Source organism: Doryrhamphus excisus, chromosome 10 (assembly GCF_030265055.1).
Source record: "Doryrhamphus excisus isolate RoL2022-K1 chromosome 10, RoL_Dexc_1.0, whole genome shotgun sequence".
Lineage (NCBI taxonomy): Eukaryota > Metazoa > Chordata > Actinopteri > Syngnathiformes > Syngnathidae > Doryrhamphus > Doryrhamphus excisus.
This window is the reverse complement of record NC_080475.1, coordinates 13,950,652-13,969,135: the sequence shown is the minus strand read 5'-3', so window position 1 is coordinate 13,969,135 and position 18,484 is coordinate 13,950,652. Positions and strand designations below refer to the sequence as shown.

At 42.9% G+C, this 18,484-nt stretch overlaps 1 protein-coding gene across 3 annotated transcripts in view; it reads right to left on the bottom strand.

Annotated features, from left to right (window-relative positions):
- Positions 1-234: 234 nt before the first annotated feature.
- The window catches only part of LOC131137090 (plexin-A1-like), a 183,608-nt gene continuing 165,358 nt past the window's right edge, over positions 235-18,484 (bottom strand). For 2 of the 3 annotated variants that reach the window (XM_058084629.1, XM_058084628.1), the window contains exons 21-33: positions 18,147-18,295; positions 14,569-14,666; positions 13,922-14,080; positions 13,596-13,662; positions 11,711-11,857; positions 10,970-11,129; positions 10,769-10,872; positions 10,585-10,681; positions 8,443-8,633; positions 8,190-8,359; positions 6,890-7,102; positions 6,120-6,270; positions 235-3,028 (exon numbers count right to left, since the gene is read on the bottom strand). In XM_058084629.1, the coding sequence (XP_057940612.1) occupies positions 2,933-3,028; positions 6,120-6,270; positions 6,890-7,102; positions 8,190-8,359; positions 8,443-8,633; positions 10,585-10,681; positions 10,769-10,872; positions 10,970-11,129; positions 11,711-11,857; positions 13,596-13,662; positions 13,922-14,080; positions 14,569-14,666; positions 18,147-18,295 (1,802 nt within the window). In that variant the 3' untranslated portion in view covers positions 235-2,932. The remainder of the gene's footprint in view (positions 3,029-6,119; positions 6,271-6,889; positions 7,103-8,189; positions 8,360-8,442; positions 8,634-10,584; positions 10,682-10,768; positions 10,873-10,969; positions 11,130-11,710; positions 11,858-13,595; positions 13,663-13,921; positions 14,081-14,568; positions 14,667-18,146; positions 18,296-18,484) is intronic. The other variant, XM_058084630.1, reaches the window with a different exon arrangement.

Genomic DNA, 18,484 nt, shown 5'->3' with positions numbered 1-18,484 from the left:
GGAATAAAATGAATGAATAATTTTGAAAAATAATAGCTGTTTGGTGTTGGAATGTCAGTGGTTCGAGTGGTTAGCGAGGCCACACAGCTAGGAGACCAGAATTCGATTCCACCCTCGGGCATCTCCGTGTGGAGTTTCCATGTTTTCCCCATGCATGCGTGGGTTTTCTCTGGGTACTCCAGAGAAAACCTCCGGACCGCCTCTTGACCAAAGACAGCTGGGATAGGCTCCAGCACCCTCTGCGACCCTCGTAAGGAAAAAGTGGTAGAAAATGAATGAATGAATTTGTATTACAGAAATAATATTGACAAAGCATACAACTTTGGACCGCTACCTTTCATGTCCGCCACTTAAGTTAAAGTAGGAAGTGTCTTAAACCGCTTTTTTGTTTAGAACCTACCCCAGCTGTGATTATTATCACTATTATTATCATTCATTATTTTTTTCAGACCACAACGCATAGCTTTGTATGCTGAATTGTACTTGTGTTGAACTTAAATGTGTATTTTATTAGAAAACCTGAATATAATTAGAAGGCCTAATTTCCTCACATTAACCCAAATGTCTGACAGTATTAGGTCTTAAAAGAGGTAACACTTAGGTAATACTTACCTGGTTTATAGGCTAGCCCTTGGCTTCAAAGTGAAAGTTGTTTTCTGACATAATGTACAAAAAAAATAAACCTGTGAAATAAGAAACAATTTCTCATTTTCTTCAATGTCTTTTTAAGAACTGTGCCTTTGATCAGTGAAACATGACGGCGAGCTTTCCATCAATTGAAAACCTCATGGGACGTAAGTTGTTGAATCAGTCTGGTCTTGTGCTCTATTTTTGCAAAACAATCACTTACAGGGTTTACATCGGTCTGCTTGAAACAATTATTACATTTTCTTGCAAAAAAAAAAATGTCTCTCACCATAACTTGACTGCATCCTGCATGGAATTTAGTAGGAAACCATACAAAAAATGTTTAGCATTAGATCATTTTAAGCAACATTAGTGCTCCTGATTTGATCTGATTTTTCACTTTTTGTATTAAATCCTACTAAATTCTACAGATATCAGGCTCATATAGACATACTGGAGTCAAACATGTGCATACTGGAAACCCCATTTCATTTTAACCCTCATAAAACCACAAAATGAAGCAAAGAGAAAAGGCCTTCGACATGTAAACAAAAACAGTAAAACTACATTTCAGAATCTTTTCACAAAGCACATTCACATTGTAAGAGTCTTACAGTTTCAACTGCAGATTGGAATATAAATAAAATATTTCTCTAAGCACTTCTGTCCGCAAAAAAAAACAGGTCCGTAATTTAGAATGAGACTAATTAAACATTATAGATAAGTCTTCTTCCTATGAAGCGGTACGATTCAGTTTGCAAAACGTACTGCTTGGTGGGAACAAGGCGTGCCCATAAAGTTAGCAGAATGTAACAGGAGCACCAGTCCTGTATACGTCATACGGTGTTGCTGCTACTGGTACATGCCCAAAGTATCAGTAAAGTTCTATCAAGCCTAATCTAATCTAGACGCTGCATCAGTAGCCCCTTTTACACAGTTTCTGTTTTAGCCATTTTGCTGTTCTGTGCAAACAGCATGAATACGAAATGGAAATACTGAGACGTTCCACCCATATTGCGTCATATAGAGGTAGTAACTCAACCAGGATGCCTACATCGATATTGAATGTGAGGTTAAGGAGGAATTACAGGAGGGGTGTTATATATATATATATATATATATATATATATATATATATATATATATATAGATTCCACATTAGCCCGGCTTTGCTGGGTTCTGTGTGAAAAGCTAAATCTGGTTTATTGCAGACCAGGGGTCTCGTTGAAAAGTGTATATAGAATTATGGAAAACAGAAACCCAAAATCTGCGTAGCTTCATAAATAGGACCCCTGATGTAGCGACCTTGCAGGATATCTGTGTAAAAGGGGCTGGTAAACAGAATTATCCACCGTGGATGGATTCTGAAAAATGAACAGCACTGACTTGTCGACATGTTGTACTCATTAAATATAGAAATTCTGCAATTTATGTCTATTTTTCCATTTACGGATTTTTTTCCCCCCAAAGTCTCACTAAGCATGACAACATTTTCTTAACACATTTCATCTAAACATTAAAAAAAAGTATCTTTGCACTAAACAACATTCAAAGTAAAACATGGCACAGAACATCTTTTCCATGTGTTTTTTTTTTTTTAGGTTTTCACATTTTTTTTTACTTGGAAATATCAAATCCTGTCAAACCTATCAATTTATACATTAAATGCAAAAACCATCTCTTTCAACTCAGAGGTCTGTATTTATATATTTATAAATGTGTTCATATATCCTTTGCTCTCTTTTGATTTAGCTTTTGTTGTGCAAATTCAGCAGTAATACGAGCGGCACAGCACTAAGGACAGGAGGCAGTATGGTGGGGATGGAATTAAACGTCAAGGTAAACCATAAGCAATAAAACGGTTTGGACTGTAATGACTCCTTGTCGGTTGGTAGGGAGTTTTGAATCGGAGTGTGAGGAAGAGTTTTTCCCCACAGGAAATGATATCCTCCTATGTGTGTCCACCCTGAAAATGGCAACAGGAAAGGGAAAAAAAAACGGCATCAAGTATCCTGGTTTCTTTCGTTTGCTCACAGTTTACGGCTGTTGCATTTGCACCCGATTTAGGTCCTGATTGCGTCCAAACAACCCAACTGTTGCCCTCTGCTGGACTGGAGTCAACACACGCCGTGTGAGTGGTTTGGTTCATCCGTTTGTGGCTCAGTCTTAAATAAGAAGTGAACTTCATTCATTAAAGCTCACCTCTGTTGTCATTGAGCCGATTAAATTTACTTTTATTTGTCCGGGAGCGTAAAGTCGAGTGTTGGCCAGCAATCCGAGCAGAGGCGTTCCGCTGGTTTAACCCTCAGCTAGTCAACGCCATGGTGTCGATGACCTGCTCCAGCTTGCCACGTAGCCGCTGTCGCCGTGATTGCTCGTCTTTCTGTAATGCCGAGAGGAGCTGAAGAAAAATGGAGAAAAACATGAAATGATTATCATGCGTACATCTGAGTGTACGCTATCTAAAATTTGAATGAGATGTGTATATTTACACATCTCTTTGGTGGAGTACCCCAGGGGTCAACACTGGGACCAAAACTATTCAACTTGTACATCACTGATGTATTATTTGCAGATGATACCACTGCCTTTTGTTCTGGACTAAAATCATTAAAAAGGTCAAAGATTAAATAGTCATATTAACTAAACCAGGGGTCTGCAACCCACGCCTCCAGAGCCGCATGTGGCTCTTCAGCCTCTTTGTTTGGGCTCCCTTCGCAATGCTCAAGTATTCAAGTCAATCAAAATCATCGGAGACTCGAAATTTGCGCCGGATGTGAGCATGTCGCTGCACATTTCTTCAGGCATCAGGTATAAACTTTTGAAAGTTTATAAAAATTCACAAAATTACAAAATTCAAAAAGGTACAGAATCAGAGAATTAGTTTTCAACTGGGTCAAAAGCTACTTAGCTGACAGGAAGCAATACGTAAAGCCAGGAGAAAACACATTTCCACAGTACCCCAGTGGTGGAGTACCCCAGGGGTCAACACTGGGACCAAAACTATTCAACTAGTACATCAATGATGTATTATTTGTAGATGATACCACTGCCTTTTGTTCCGGAATAAAATCATTAAAAAGGTCAAAAATTAAATGGTCTTATTAACTAAACCAGGGGTCAGCAACCCACGGCTCCAGAGCCGCATGTGGCTCTTCAGCCTCTTTGTTGTGGCTCCCTTCGCAATGCTCAAGTATTCAACACCTGAACTTGTAGAGGACAGAATAAACATGTTTGTCAACAAATGTAAACATTTAAACATTTATCTTCTGTATTAGCAAGTTCCGATGCTAGCAAGAGTAATTGAAATTACATTTTTTCTCCTCGGAACTACTTTGATACCCCAAAATTCCCTCTAAATCTGGCAGTCAAACAAATCTTTTTCCTCAGGCATCAGGTATATACTTTTGAAAGTTCATAAGATATTGTTTATGAATTATATTATGCAACTCCAGTCTATTTTCCTTTAGTGAGCAATGAGGTAAAATGTCTCTTTTGATAGGAAAGGTTGCCGACCCCTGGTCTAGAGAGGAAAAGACAGGATGCAGAACTGGAGGTAGCAGAGATGAGGATGCTGACGTTCTCATTGGGAGTGACCAGGATGGATAGGATCATGAACGAGTACATCAGAGGGACATTACACGTTAGAAGCCAAAAGAGAAAGAAAAAATAAGGACTACAAATAAAATAGTCGAAAAATAAGCTGAATGCTCAAAATCCTGTCAAGAGTGTCAATTTTAGGCTCCCTGCTATTGAACAGAAAGAGGTTGATGTTTATGCGTCATCCCGCATCTGCATTCAATCTTATTGTGTGGACATGTGCTACTTGTATGCCATCATATAATATAAGAGACATGCTTGGGCATCTTACAGCTACAGCATACCTAAGACTGTCATGAAGGGAGCAGATGGTTTGAATAGAGCCAGCTGCAAGCAACTATCCTAATATATGGTAGCTTTTAATCACGGGGATGGAGAGGAAGGGAAGGGATGCAAAGAGGCTGATCGTCTTTCATCATGAAAACTGTGATAAAGTAGAGGAAATAGAAGGTTGATGGAAATATATATAACCACCCATCATGTGCTGTAGGAGTGTGATGACTCATGGAAAGGGGAGGGGGGGGGGGGCACAACTTTTGAGTGACATTTAAAGCAGGGGTCGGGAACCTGCGGCTTGTGACCTATTCAGTGCATTCATTCATTTTCTAGCGCTTTTCCTCACAAGGGTCGCAGGGGTGCTGGAGCCTATCCCAGCTGTCTTCAGGCGAGAGGCGGGGTACACCCTGGACTGGTGGCCAGCCTATCACAGGGCACATATAGACAAACAACCATTCACACTCACATTCATACCTATGGACAATTTGGAGTCGCCAATTAACCTAGCATGTTTTTGGAATGGGGGAGGAAGCCGCATGCACGGGGAGAACATGCAAACTCCACACAGAGATGGCCAAGGGTGGAATCGAACTCGGGTCTCCTAGCTGTGAGGCCTGCAAGCTAACCACTCGCACACCGTGCGACTAGTTAGGACTATTTAACTCATTCATTCATTCATTCATTTTCTATACCGCTTATCCTCATGAGGGTTGCGGGGGTGCTGGAGCCTATCCCAGCTGTCTTCAGGCGAGAGGCGGGGTACACCCTGGAGTGGTCGCCAGCACATACAGTATAGACAAACAACCATTCACACTCACATTCATACCTATGGACAATTTGGAGTGGCCAATTAACCTAGCATGTTTTTGGAATGTGGGAGGAAACCGGAGTACCCGGAGAAAACCCACGCATGCACGGGGAGAACATGGAAATTCCACACGGAGATGCCCGAGGGTGGAATTGAACCACCGTGCAGCTAGTTAGGACTATTTAACTCATATTTCATTCATTTTCTATACCGCTTATCCTCACAAGGGTCGCGGGGGTGCTGGAGCCTATTCCAGCTGTCTTTGGTCTGGGTGAAAACCCACGCATACACAGGGAGAACATGGTCTTGTAGCTGTGAGGTCTGAGCGCTAACCACTCATCCACCGTGCGGCTAGTTAGGACTATTTAACTCATTTTCTATACCGCTTATCCTCACGAGGGTCGCGGGCATGCTGGAGCCTATCCCAGCTGTCTTTGGTCTGGGTGAAAACCCACGCATGCACAAGGAGAACATGCAAACTCCACACAGAGATGGCCGAGGGTGGAATTCAACCCTGGTCTCCTAGCTGTGAGGTCTGTGTGCTAAACACTCGTTCACTGTGCAGCAGCCCGTATACAGTACAATGTTACAGAAATCAGTGTTAGAAAATGTGAAAAATATCAAATCATCAGCAAATTTATGCAGCACCAGAAGTTAAATTAATGATAAGTAGTATTTTATTTATGATAAAAAGGTTCTTGACCCTTAATTTAAGGCATCCATTAAGAACTATACCATGATAACCATCAGCTTCATGTAATATTGTCTCTGAAAGCTGAGATGACCTTCCACAAACAGAACCCCTCACCTCGTCTTTGTATTTGGTGATGTAAGAGTAGATCTCGTGCAGTGCAGACATGCTGTTGAACTGGCTGAGGTGCAGGCGGGACTGCTCTGCTAGGTAGGCACTCATGTCCTGATCGCTGATGGCAGGCATACGCGAGATATCAGAGTAATACCTGGAAGGGGAAGATGATGACGCAGTTAGAACCTCAATCCACTATTATTAACATGCTTACTGGGCATCATCAATAGGTAGGTCGCTTGTACTGAAATACTTCAACCACCAGCACAGTACTTCTCACCATCATGTCTGGAAGTTTAAGCAGCAGGAAAGGAAGCAGCCTTGAAAAGCTACTTGGAGATTAATAGAGTCACCCATGAAAGGCAACTACAGCAAGCATCAGTGGTGCATAACTTATCTGCAGCTGAGTAACATTACAGTGCTGAATAAAAGATGAAGAGAGGGGGGGCAAACTGGGGGGAAATGTTTGTAGTGAGCGGTAAATAACGTCACAGTTGGAACAAACCCTCCAATCACCTGTGTCTTTTCCATCTCAGTGCTTGATGAGGAGGATAAAAAGAAGAATGAAATCACAGGGAACTGTCCCTTTGCATATTGTATATTAATAAGCCGGGAATGCAAGATGCTGATTTGAAATGAAGGCAGAAACCAGAAAATTGCTTAGCATTTGTTTTAGCTGACGGTGTACTACAATATCAAGCTACCTGTTGGTACTTTTACTTATTCCACATCATTTATTATGAGGTTTTCTGTATGTATTTTAATGACGGTACCTTTCCACCCAGTTCTTGTAGTTAGGGATGTCTTTAGCGTAGAGGAGTTTGTTGGACGGTGAGTCTTTCCCCAGTTTGTGTTCGGATGTTGAACATGAGTCCATGAAGGTCTGGGCCACCACGGACAGACAGGCATCGGTGATGCTGTTCTTTTGGATGTCGAAGACAAACTGCGGGTTCTTGATGACGTTCACCCAGAACCTCAAAGGGAGGCTACAGAGATGCAGAAGAGAAAAGAGCATAAGATCTGGTTAACACATAGCATGGTGGAAAAGTGGTTAGCACACAGCCCCCGCAGCTAAGAAACCCAAGTTCAATTCCACCCTCGGCCATCTCTGTGTAAAGTTTACATGTACTCCGGTTTCCTCCCACATTCCAAAAACAACAAAATTGTCCATAGGTATGAATGTGAGTGTGAATGGTTGTTTGTCTAAATGTGCTCTGTGATTGGCTGGCCACTGGGATAGGCTCCAGCACCCCCACGACCCGGCTAAGCAGTAGAAAATGAATTAATGTTAACACATAAACAAACTATACTGTATATGAAAACAATACTGAAAAGACGTTGGGGCTGCACGGTGGACGAGTGGTTAGCGTGCAGACCTCACAGCTAGAAGACCAGGGTTCAATTCCACCCTCGGTCAACTCTGTCATAAGGTTAAGCATAACAACAACACAGGGTACTACTCAACTCCAAAACCTCGATGTCACTTGTTGTCCACACGTCCAGAAGACGTTTATTGAAACCCACACGGCCACAAGTCTTATTTATGTCTTATAGTTAATTTTTAATCTGATTATATATAAAATATTGGTAATATGAGCGTAATGGTGACTGTAGGGGTGTTACATCATGTCTAGAGGGCTCTAATGCTGTGTTGGAGCTGTCTAGTGCTGAACCCAACAGGCAGCATGAAATAAAAGTTCATGGGCCTGCAAGGCGGACGGGTGGTTAGCGCACAAACCTCACAGCTAGGAGACCAGGGTTCAATTCCACCCTCGGCCATCTCTGTGTGGAGTTTGCATGTTCTCCCCGTGCATGTGTGGGTTTTCTCCGGGTACTCCGCAAAAACATTGCAAAAACATGCTAGGTTAATTGGCGACTCCAAATTGTCCATAGGTATGAATGTGAGTGTGAATGGTTGTTTGTCTATATGTGCCCTGTGATTGGCTGGCTGGCCACCAGTCCAGGGTGTACCCGGCGTCTCGCCCGAAACAGCTGGGATAGGCTCCAGCACCCCCAGCAACCCTCGTGAGGAAAAGTGGTAGAAAATGAATGAATGAATGAAAAGACGTTTACCAGTTGCTCTTCCAGGTGTGTCGTACGTCGTAGTCCGTGATGGAATGTTTGTCTGCCTGCTCGTCCAGGAAGTCAAACATGTACTTGATGGCCAGAGGAAGAGCGCTGCCTCTGTGTGCCGTGCTGAATATGGTCTCAAAGAGGTCGTCCACAAACTTCTGTAGTGTGCCCTTAATGGAAGAAGACCATACGCTGCCATCAGAACCCTGATGTGTTTCAAGCCACTGGGAATTAACAACACTCTGTTTCTTACTTTCGTAGCCAAGAGTCTGGTCAGGTAGATCTCGGAAACCATTTTGCTGCCCCGGTCTCCCTCTCTCTGGTCTGAATGGTCATGGTTCTTCACCAGATGCCACAATTTCGTTCCACTCTCCAAGTCCGGGGTGATCATGGGTGTCCGCGATCGAAGGCTGTCTGGACTACTGGCTGTTCTCAGCATGCTCTCTAGAACCACAAAATCAAGTCATGTAGCCTCCACCCATTCCAGTCCATTTGTCTACATCCCATAGTGGGTTTTAAAGAGCATAGAGAACCATTCCCTGGTGGACTTTTTATCGTATGAAACTCACACTCGCCCTCCATCGTTCTCCTTCTGCTTTGTGTGTTTCATTATTCATGGACGGGGTGTCAAAGTTGATTAGCGCTACAGCAAGGAGATGAGTATCTGCGACTGTTCTCTTTGGAGAGATAGCCGGGAAGATGGAAATGGAAAGACGAGCTACACAGAGGGGAGATCAGATGGAGGTGATCCCGCTTATCCTTCATCTGGAGAAGAAGGCATTGGCGGATAAAAACGGGGGAATTTGGAGATGAGAGAGAAAGGTGTACCTTTAAACCTTTAAATAAAAAAACGATATCATTTATTTTACAATTATAGCTTCTGGCCACACGGTGGTCTAGTGGTTAGGACTTGGCTTCACAGCTGTTCTGGAAGACCCGACCTCCGTTGGCCAAATCTGTGCAGTTTCTCCGGGTACTGCTGTACTGCTGTGCCCCGCCCCGCTTTTACTCATGTTTTAACTGTGTATTAACGAATAAATGTTGTATTTTGGTGTGTCTTCTACTCTGTTTACTTGCTTTATTCAACTCCATTCTTCTGTAAAGTGTCTGAGTATTTTGAAAAGCACTATAAAATAAAATGTATTATTATTATTATTATTACTCTGGGTCAATGGTTGTTTGTCTATCCGACTCTATGATTGACCTTGACCACTTAAGTGTGTATCTCGCCTTTAACCCAAAAGTCAACTGGGGGTAGGTTCCAGCATCCCCCCGCAACCCTGAATTTTAGCATGTATGAGATTAGTTTCCATCAGATATTCATCTCTCACTTTATCCGTCTTTTAAATTGTTAAACGTTCCCAATTTTTTGTGTGGCACCTCCGTTTTTCTCTTTCCGAATGACTTTTCCGAAAACAGTGGTATCCATGGAAAGGAATATTCCAATCGCATGTCTACATACGCCGGTATAATCAACCAGAATAGTCAATGGGGCATACGCAGTAAAACGTAAACACCAACATCACGTGATACCGACTTTCTTGTTGGAATAACTCCGTATAGCCAGTTTTCCGTTCATCCAGTCTTGAAATTTAGTTTGAATTAAAAACAAACTTTCCGCAGCAGTCCAGTGCCGATTCCTCGCCTCCACGAAGAACGTCTGGAGCTGCGTGTTACGTCATATCTTAGCATTCGCTGAAAGAACGCACCCGGGAACAGGAAAAGATAAAGTTCAATCTTGCTAATATTTTATAATTAAACTCCGGACATGTTTTATATAGATATATATTTTCTTTTTTAATAAAACTGGACTGGTGAATGGCGTATAGAAGGGTTTAGATTCTGTTCCACAGATGGCGCTAATGCACACGAAAGCAGCTTGCCAACCGTCAATAAACAACAGAAGAAGAAAAACACCACGAAGAAGAACGCACCCTGACAACTTTCCGTTTGAGCGGGTACAAGATACCTCAATCGGATTGGGGAAAGGAATATTCCACCCCTGTGAATCCGATTATATATTCATTTGGATTGGCACTTTTCTTTCGGAATGAGGTGTATACAAAGGTTACATTCTTTCTGTTTGAGCAAAAAACCCGAATGGAATTGGAATATTTGGGTCCATGTATACGTGGGCTACTGACTGACTGCCTCTCTTGCCTCCTTTTCTTTGTCAGCTAAAGTCTTCTTTTATGCCTCTCATTTACAGACTGCTTGGAAATAGCCATTAAACAGCCTTGGCCTGAGGCGATGGCGCTGGATAAAAAGGACTGCCATTGGGAGTGAGAGAGAGAGAGAAAGAAAGAAGAATGGAAGCTATGATTGCAGCCATCATAAACACAGAGATGGGCCGCAGTGAGAGATGGGGATCAACGTGATAAGAAGGCGAGCATACCGTATCTACTGAGGCTCTTCGTGAAGGTGGATGAATTGGAGATGTTATAGGCAGAGTTCTGCTTTGGCACCAGAGCAATCACTGAGCCATCTGTAACCTGCACATTAAATGAAAGTCCCCCCCCAAAAAAACATTATGACACCGCATCTTCAGTGCAAAACCTGACTTTTATGCATTAGCGTACCTGATAGTGAGCCAACGTGTTGAGTCTTTTCCAGTCGTTGTCTATCTTTGTCGTGACATCTTCGTCCTGCAGAATGATGCGGGCCATTCGACCTTGACGCCATTCTTCAGTTTAGAAAATAGAAAAGAACATGGACTTCTTCAATAGACCAGTAATTATCAAATGACATGTCTTGGCGAGTAAACTGATCCCATGCCTTACCGAGGTCCATGTCACAAGCTTTGGGTCTGAGTGAGTAGGGGCTGCCCTTGTAGACAGCATCTAGGAGTTTCTCTTTGACCTGAGTGACGGTGTCACAGTTTAGACACTTCACCGTCACCTCCATGGCGTTCTCGTTCTCGGGGTTCACGCAGTGCAGCGTCTGACAGAGAAAACAAAGAATGCATTTTAGATAATATCAGTGGATAAAATCGAAAATTAGGAAAATTTGCATGCTTAGAAGTAACATTTTATTGATTAATTTAATGAATAAATGAAAAAACATGGGCTGCACGGTGGAGGAGTGGTTAGCACGCAGGACTCCAGGTACGCCGGCTTCCTCCCACATTCCAAAAACATGCTAGGTTAATTGGTGACTCCAAATTGTCCATCGGTATGAATGTGAGTGTGAATGGTTGTTTGTCTATATGTGCCCTGTTATTGGCTGGCCACCAGTCCAGGATGTACCCCGTCTCTCACCCGGAGACTGGGATAGGCTCCAGCACCCCCCCGACCCTCGTGAGGATAAGCGGTAGAAAATGAATGAATGAATGAATGTGAAAGTTGAAAAAAATGGATGAAAGGTCGCCTAATATTTCATATACTCCACTCCAAACATTCCACCAGTAATTCCAACTAATTACCCATTGAGTAAACAATGGTTCCCACGTTTCTACTGTTTCTATCGAGTAACGGCGGTGCCTGAAGGCCCCAAAAGCAGAAGGGCACATTAAGTTTACTGACCAGCGTTTTGTAGTCAATCTGCTGCCTGATGAGCTTGTCCTCGCTCAGAGAATAGCGCGCCTCTCCTGTGATGGCGTCGATGGGTCCTTTCTCCATCTGCTGCTTGATGGCACAGTGGAGCATGAAAAGAGGCTCGCCGGCGCACTCCTGGTCAAGGGGAGGACACAGGTAAAGAGAGTGAGCGCTTTAATAGTAGAATACCACACTCGTTAATGGATGTAACCTTCAAGTACAAGTCAGAGGGGAAAAAAAAACAGAGAACTTATTTTGAGTGCTATTGGTCAGGGCTATCGTTACACAATCCCATGGGCCAAATAATTACCTGGCAAATAGGTAATTAACTGTGGGCAGATTGTTTTTTTTTTGCCTCTATTTTTGTACTATTTGATACACACCTAAATGTAATGTGATGCATGTTCTGGTGTAACATGAATGTGAATGACTGTTTATCGATATGTGCCCTGTGATTGGCTGGCAACCAGTCCAGGGTGTACCCCGCCTCTCCCCAAAGACAGCTGGGATAGGCTCCAGCCTCAAAATAATTGTCAAATGACCCTCCACATACCCGATGAACATGATATTCAGGTCAAAAACAAGCTCTGAACTAACTTCTTTGCTTGTTTGTTGAAAAAAGAAGTGTCACTACGGTAAAAAGAGTCTGAAGAAAAGAAGCTAAGCGGATAACTCAAGCTACCTAGCTAAGCGAATGATGTAAACAAAGATGCAAGAAAAGTTTAAAAGATAGATCAAACACTGTGGCATCGATTGCCGTAGTGTCAGACTGGAATAAAACCATGGTGGAGTACGGCACAGCCCACAGAGTGGTTCATTTGGCACCGCGCACCACGGTGCGCATCCTAATTAGTAGACTGGGTTGCGCCAAGATAGCCGTGGCAGCGCTCCAGCGGAGGTGTCCACATTTTCATTTTGGCGCAGTGACAATTTCGTAACAAAACAGTGCGCCAAAGGTGCGCCGAAAGCTCGCCAGCTCCGACCTAGTCTATGCTTGCCTCAAACACATTTATTGTGGGCTCTGTAGAAGCATGAAATGACACATCGGGAGGGCCTAAAGGTGATGACGAAATTAAAAGCTCATTTTTGTTGTGTTATAGAATACAAATAAACTTGACATTCACGCATCGATTGCCACCAAAGTGTCAGACTGGAATAAAATCTGAATCCCCCGACGTCACTTTAGGCTCTAATTTTGTGGCGGAGTACGGCGCAGCCCACAGAGTGGTTAATTTGGCCCAGCGCACCACGGTGCACATCCTAATTAGTAGACTGGGTTGCGCCGAGATAGCGGTGGCGGCGCTCCAGCGGAGGTGTCCACATTTTCATTTCGGCGCAGTGACAATTTCGTAACAAAACGGTGCGCCAAAGGTGCGCCGAAAGCTTGCCAGCTCCGACCTAGTCTATGCTTGCCTCAAACACATTTACTGTGGGCTCTGTAGAAGCATGAAATTACACACTGGGAGGGCCTAAAGGTGATGAGGAAATTAAAAGCAAATTTTTGTTGTGTTATAGAATACAAAGAAACTTGACATTCATGCATCGATTGCCAAAGTGTCAGACTGGAATAAAATCTGAATCCCCCGATGTCACTTTAGATTCTAATTTCGTGGCGGAGTATGACGCAGCCCACAGAGTAGTTAATTTGGGCCAGCGCACCACGGTGCACAGCCAAATTAGTAGACTGGGTTGCGCTGAGATAGCCGTGGCGGCGCTCCACATTTTGATTTTGGCACAGTGACAATTTCGCAACAAAATGGTGCGCCGAAGGTGCGCTGAAACCTCGCCAGCTCCGACCTGGTCTATGCTTGACATCCTTGACACATCGTAATGACGTAACGAAATGTCTTATATGAAATATTGATTGCCTTACCTTGAGAAACTTATACAAGAGGAATGTAAACCAGTTAGTCAGCATTTTCTCAGCAACCGACTCCGTTCTGTAATAGGGACAATTAGAATAAATCAGCAAAAAAGTCTTATGAGTAATAACATCATCATTTACATATCGGAAATACATGCTTGTAGAAGACAACAATGTATCCCACTAACACTTTCTAGTCGTTTCTGATGCTGTATATGTAAACTGTTAATGTTATAAACACACAATTTTCCATGACATCTGTGCATAGTGTTCTGCATATACATACATAAATACATGTCTGCAGATTTCAGCATGAAATCTTGCTAATCCCTCACCTCCTGAGAAGCAGCTTGGGATGGTTTTTACTCTCCAAGTTTCTGTCGATGAGGTCAGACAGAAGCTGTTTCAGGACTCCTGTGGCATACTCCATCTCCCCCTGCAGGGCCGTCATGATCAGAGACGCCACGTTGCCTCGGTCCCGCATTGAAAACGACCTGGAAGGACATTTCAAATGTTGTTAAATTTACATAATTTTACAAATACATTTTTTTTTCGTGCCATCATTTTAAGTACTTGTCAGTGTAGTAAATTTAAATATTAATCTCTCTCCTCCCTCTTTGCCACTTGCACCAGTGGGAGGGACGGGGGCGTGGGTGCGCCGTGCCTGCGCTTGGTATACGAAATTAGAGCCCCATTATGTTAATAGGGTAATGATATGTAATATTTTTATGATTGCATTTATATGCCCTTAATGTGTTTTGTGTACAGCGTAATTCAGTTTTCAACTTACGTAGTCATTATAGGACTGAAAACACAAACTGAGTACCTCCTGTACATTAAATATTTTCACTCTATTGATAAATGTTGTATATAATAATAATAGTCTCTACAGTATCAGTACTAACACTGCACACAATAACCATAATAATAACAACAACACAAACAAATAAAAAATAGGTAAAAAAAAGTAAAGTAAACCCACCTCTGTGCCTCCAGAGTTCTTATGAACGTCAACAGGAAGTGCTTCTTTGTCAGCAACTGGCCAAACAACGTTAGAGCTTTTTCCACGTTTGCTTGCACCTGAAGACAGAAGACGGAATATGAATCACAGCAGTAATAATAGCAATTTGTACACACAAAATGTCATTTTACCATAGGTAAATCATCATGTAATCAAATCTAAATGCAAGAAGTGATCAATACACACTTTTTTTTAAAGATGGTAAATATTTTGCACTGTTTTGTTTTTTTTTTTTTGTCCTTCACAAAAATTATTTGAGCAGATAATTTGACATAATTGCCGCTGTCTGGCTCCGGTTAGACTATTGACAAGAAAATAATTGTTGTCACCAGAGTTAAGGAAAAGTTGGACATACTTTGACAGTCAGGTGCTTTTAGACACGCTTAACTTGGAATATGATATGCTAGTTTAGGTGCTCTTGAGCAAGGCAACTTTGACTTGTCTACATCAGTGCAATTCCTTTAGGATGTTCATTCATTCATTTTCTACCGCTTTTCCTCACGAGGGTCGCGGGGGTGCTGGAGCCTATCCCAGCTGTCTTTGGTTCGAGAGGTGGGGTACACCCTGGACTGGTGGCCAGCCAATCACAGGGCACATATAGACAAACAACCATTCACACTCACATTCATATCTATGGACAATTTGGAGTCGCCAATTAACCTAGCATGTTTTTGGAATGTGGGAGGAAACCGGAGTACCCGGAGAAAACCCACGCATGCACGGGGAGAACATGCAAACTCCACACAGAGATGGCCGAGGGTGGAATCAAACCCTGGTCTCTTAGCTGTGAGATCTGTGCGCTAACCACTCGACCACCGTGCTGCCCTCTTTACAATGTTGTGCTTGTATTTTTTTAATTCTAATAAAATAAAGATTTATTCACATTAAAAATGTCCATAAAAAATAGAACAACATAAAACATAAATGCTGTGAATAAATTGATCTAATCTAAACGGAATATACCAAGAACAAAGTGGCAGCTTCTTGGTCGAAAATGGCGACACTACTTTAAAACACCTCTTTCTGCATCAACAACCACGTTAACGTCCAGTGAGGAAAGGCAAAAAAAAAAAAAGATGAGCCAAGAAGTGCCAAAGCATCGAGGCATATCGTGATTGTACGTGTTTGTGTGTGACATGCTCGCTCACTCGTCCCGCTGGCATGCACCTGTCAGCACTCATGCACAACACACCCAACGCCCTAAAGACACCCGTCAGTCAATCTGCTACTAGCCCCGCCTCCTTCTCCTGTTTTAATAGCTCTGTGTCGTCATCCTTTTGGCATGGCATCGTCTCCTGCAATGTATTATAATGAAGTGTCCGAGTCTTTAATATCTAAATGAGATTCCTAGCTGGACTGAGGAAGGCTTTGTGTATCACTGTGTCAATATAGTGTGTGTATTTAGTTGTGTAGCTCTTATGGGAAGGCTACGTCACACAGTAATAACGCTAATAGCATTAGTTTCCACATTAATAACCCAATAGGAAATACAGTACAGAAGCAAAGAAGTCTACACCATTCCTTAATAGGTCCAGGTCTGCATTGGCATGAAAGCGCCGAGGGACTTAGTGAACTGTCAGGCTGAATCCATAGATGCTGACAGTTGTTCACAGCAGCTCATTCTAGGCTCTGGTTTTGTACAAAATGTTTTGTTATATTTCTCATCCATTCAGTAATTGTATCCTTCACTTCTCTCATTGACAGAGCTCATGTTTGATGTCACACTCGATACCGACAGTGACTATTTGGTCTGACATCAGTATAAGTTAGGTGTTTTCACAGGAAATTTGCAGGAAATCGAACCAAAAAGCGATGCACATTTGGGCTGATTTCAGAAACCACCAACATTCATTTTGCTTATCCTCACAAGGGTCACAAGGGTGCTGGAGCCTATCCCAGCTGTCTTCGGGCGAGAGGCGGGGTACACCCTGGACTGGTGGCCAGCCAATCACAGGGCACATATAGACAAACAACCATTCACACTCACATTCATACCTATGGACAATTTGGAGTCGCCAATTAACCTAGCATGTTTTTGGAATGTGGGAGGAAACCGGAGTACCCGGAGAAAACCCACGCATGCACAGGGAGAACATGCAAACTCCACACAGAGATGGCTGAGGGTGGAATCGAACTCTGGTCTCCTAGCTGTGAGGCCTGCACGCTAACCACTTCTTTCCCGTGCAGCTAGTTAGGACTTTTTATCTCATAATTCATACATTTTCTATACCGCTTATCGTCACGAGGGTTGCGGGCATGCTGGAGCCTATCCCAGCTGTCTTTGGTCTGGGTGATATACCAGTGTTAAGCATTCAAAAAACACAAAAGACTGCCACCTACAGGACTGGAGTGGAACTGTATTTAACAATAATACTCCCTATTATACTGTGACATCTAATAAATACAATGTTAAAAAAGGCATCAATGCCATGTAAGCAAAACAGGAGTATCTTTCTCTCCTCTTAACATTAGCACTTAACTGGAAAAAAGGTCAAACTAACTAACTCTAAAAGTCAGCGGTCCAATCAATGTTGATGAAGCAGCAGCACAGTCTAAATCTTCATGATAGCACTGATTGCAGACTCCAGGCACAATTCATTCACTAAATAAATGAAGCAATAAAATGTGTTGGAGTGCAACACTATCTGTTGCTGCTAGGGTAGTTGCATGTTATAGTCAGTCAATTGTCAATACAGTACTAGTACAGTACAGTACTACTACTACAATACTAGTCAATACAGTCTAAAAAACACATTTTTTTATCATGATTGTACTACATGTTGCAAATGTAATGTTTGTTCATTAGTGTTATAGCCGGCTGCATGGTGGATGAGTGGTTAGCGTGGATGCCACGCAGCTAGGAGACCTGAGTTCGATTCCACCCTCTGTAAGTTTCAGAGAATGAGGTTTGCAAGTGAGGTTTGCAAGTGATTTGGAAGTGAGCCCTGAAAGACGTTTGGGATGGCTCAAAACGCTCCGTTTCAAGAGGCGTGGTTAAACCGTTCCTTTGTGATGTCACAGAGGGCCGGACTTCCTTATACAGGGTCAGGCAAAATGATCTGACACATTTGCAGGTTAAATAAAAGGCAAATAAAGTAAAGAAACAAAAAAGTGGGGCTGCACGGCGGTCGAGTGGTTAGCGTGCAGACCTCACAGTTAGGAGACCCGAGTTCAATCCCACCCTCGGCCATCTCTGTGTGGAGTTTGCATGTTCTCCCCGTGCATTTGCGGGTTTTTCCGGGTACTCCGGTTTCCTCCCACACAAAACATGCTAGGTTAATTGGCGACTCCAAATTGTCCATAGGTATGAATGTGAGTGTGAATGGTTGTTTGTCTATATGTGCCCTGTGATTGGCTGGCCGCCAGTCCAGAGTGTACCCCGCCTTTTGCCCGGACACAACTAGGATAGGCTCCAGCACGCCCGTGACCCTTGTGAGGATAAGCAGTAGAAAATGAATGAATAGTGTCGTAGCTACTATTTATAGCTATATTACCACTTAGTATGTTTTAGTTTGAAGATGGGATGGTGGTGTACTGACCCGTACCTCCATCTCCTTGAGCACAGGATGGTCCTCGATGCCCGGGAATAGGACCCTCATTGCGTATGTCCGATAGTCCAGGAAAGGAATTCCGGCTCCGTCCAGTTCTTGGGTGAGCTCGTGGATGTCTGTCTGTAGTTCAGCAAAAGCTAGTGAAGAAAACAGATGCAACAACAGCAATCAACTTTAGCTCCCAACAACACTAAGATAGTGTGACAGGGAAGAAGTAAATTTGAAACACTTATATGCTAGGACTACGTTAAAAAGCCATAGCATTTCAGTATGTGGAATCAAACTATGGAATGGATTGAGTAAGGAAGTCAAACAATGCACAACGA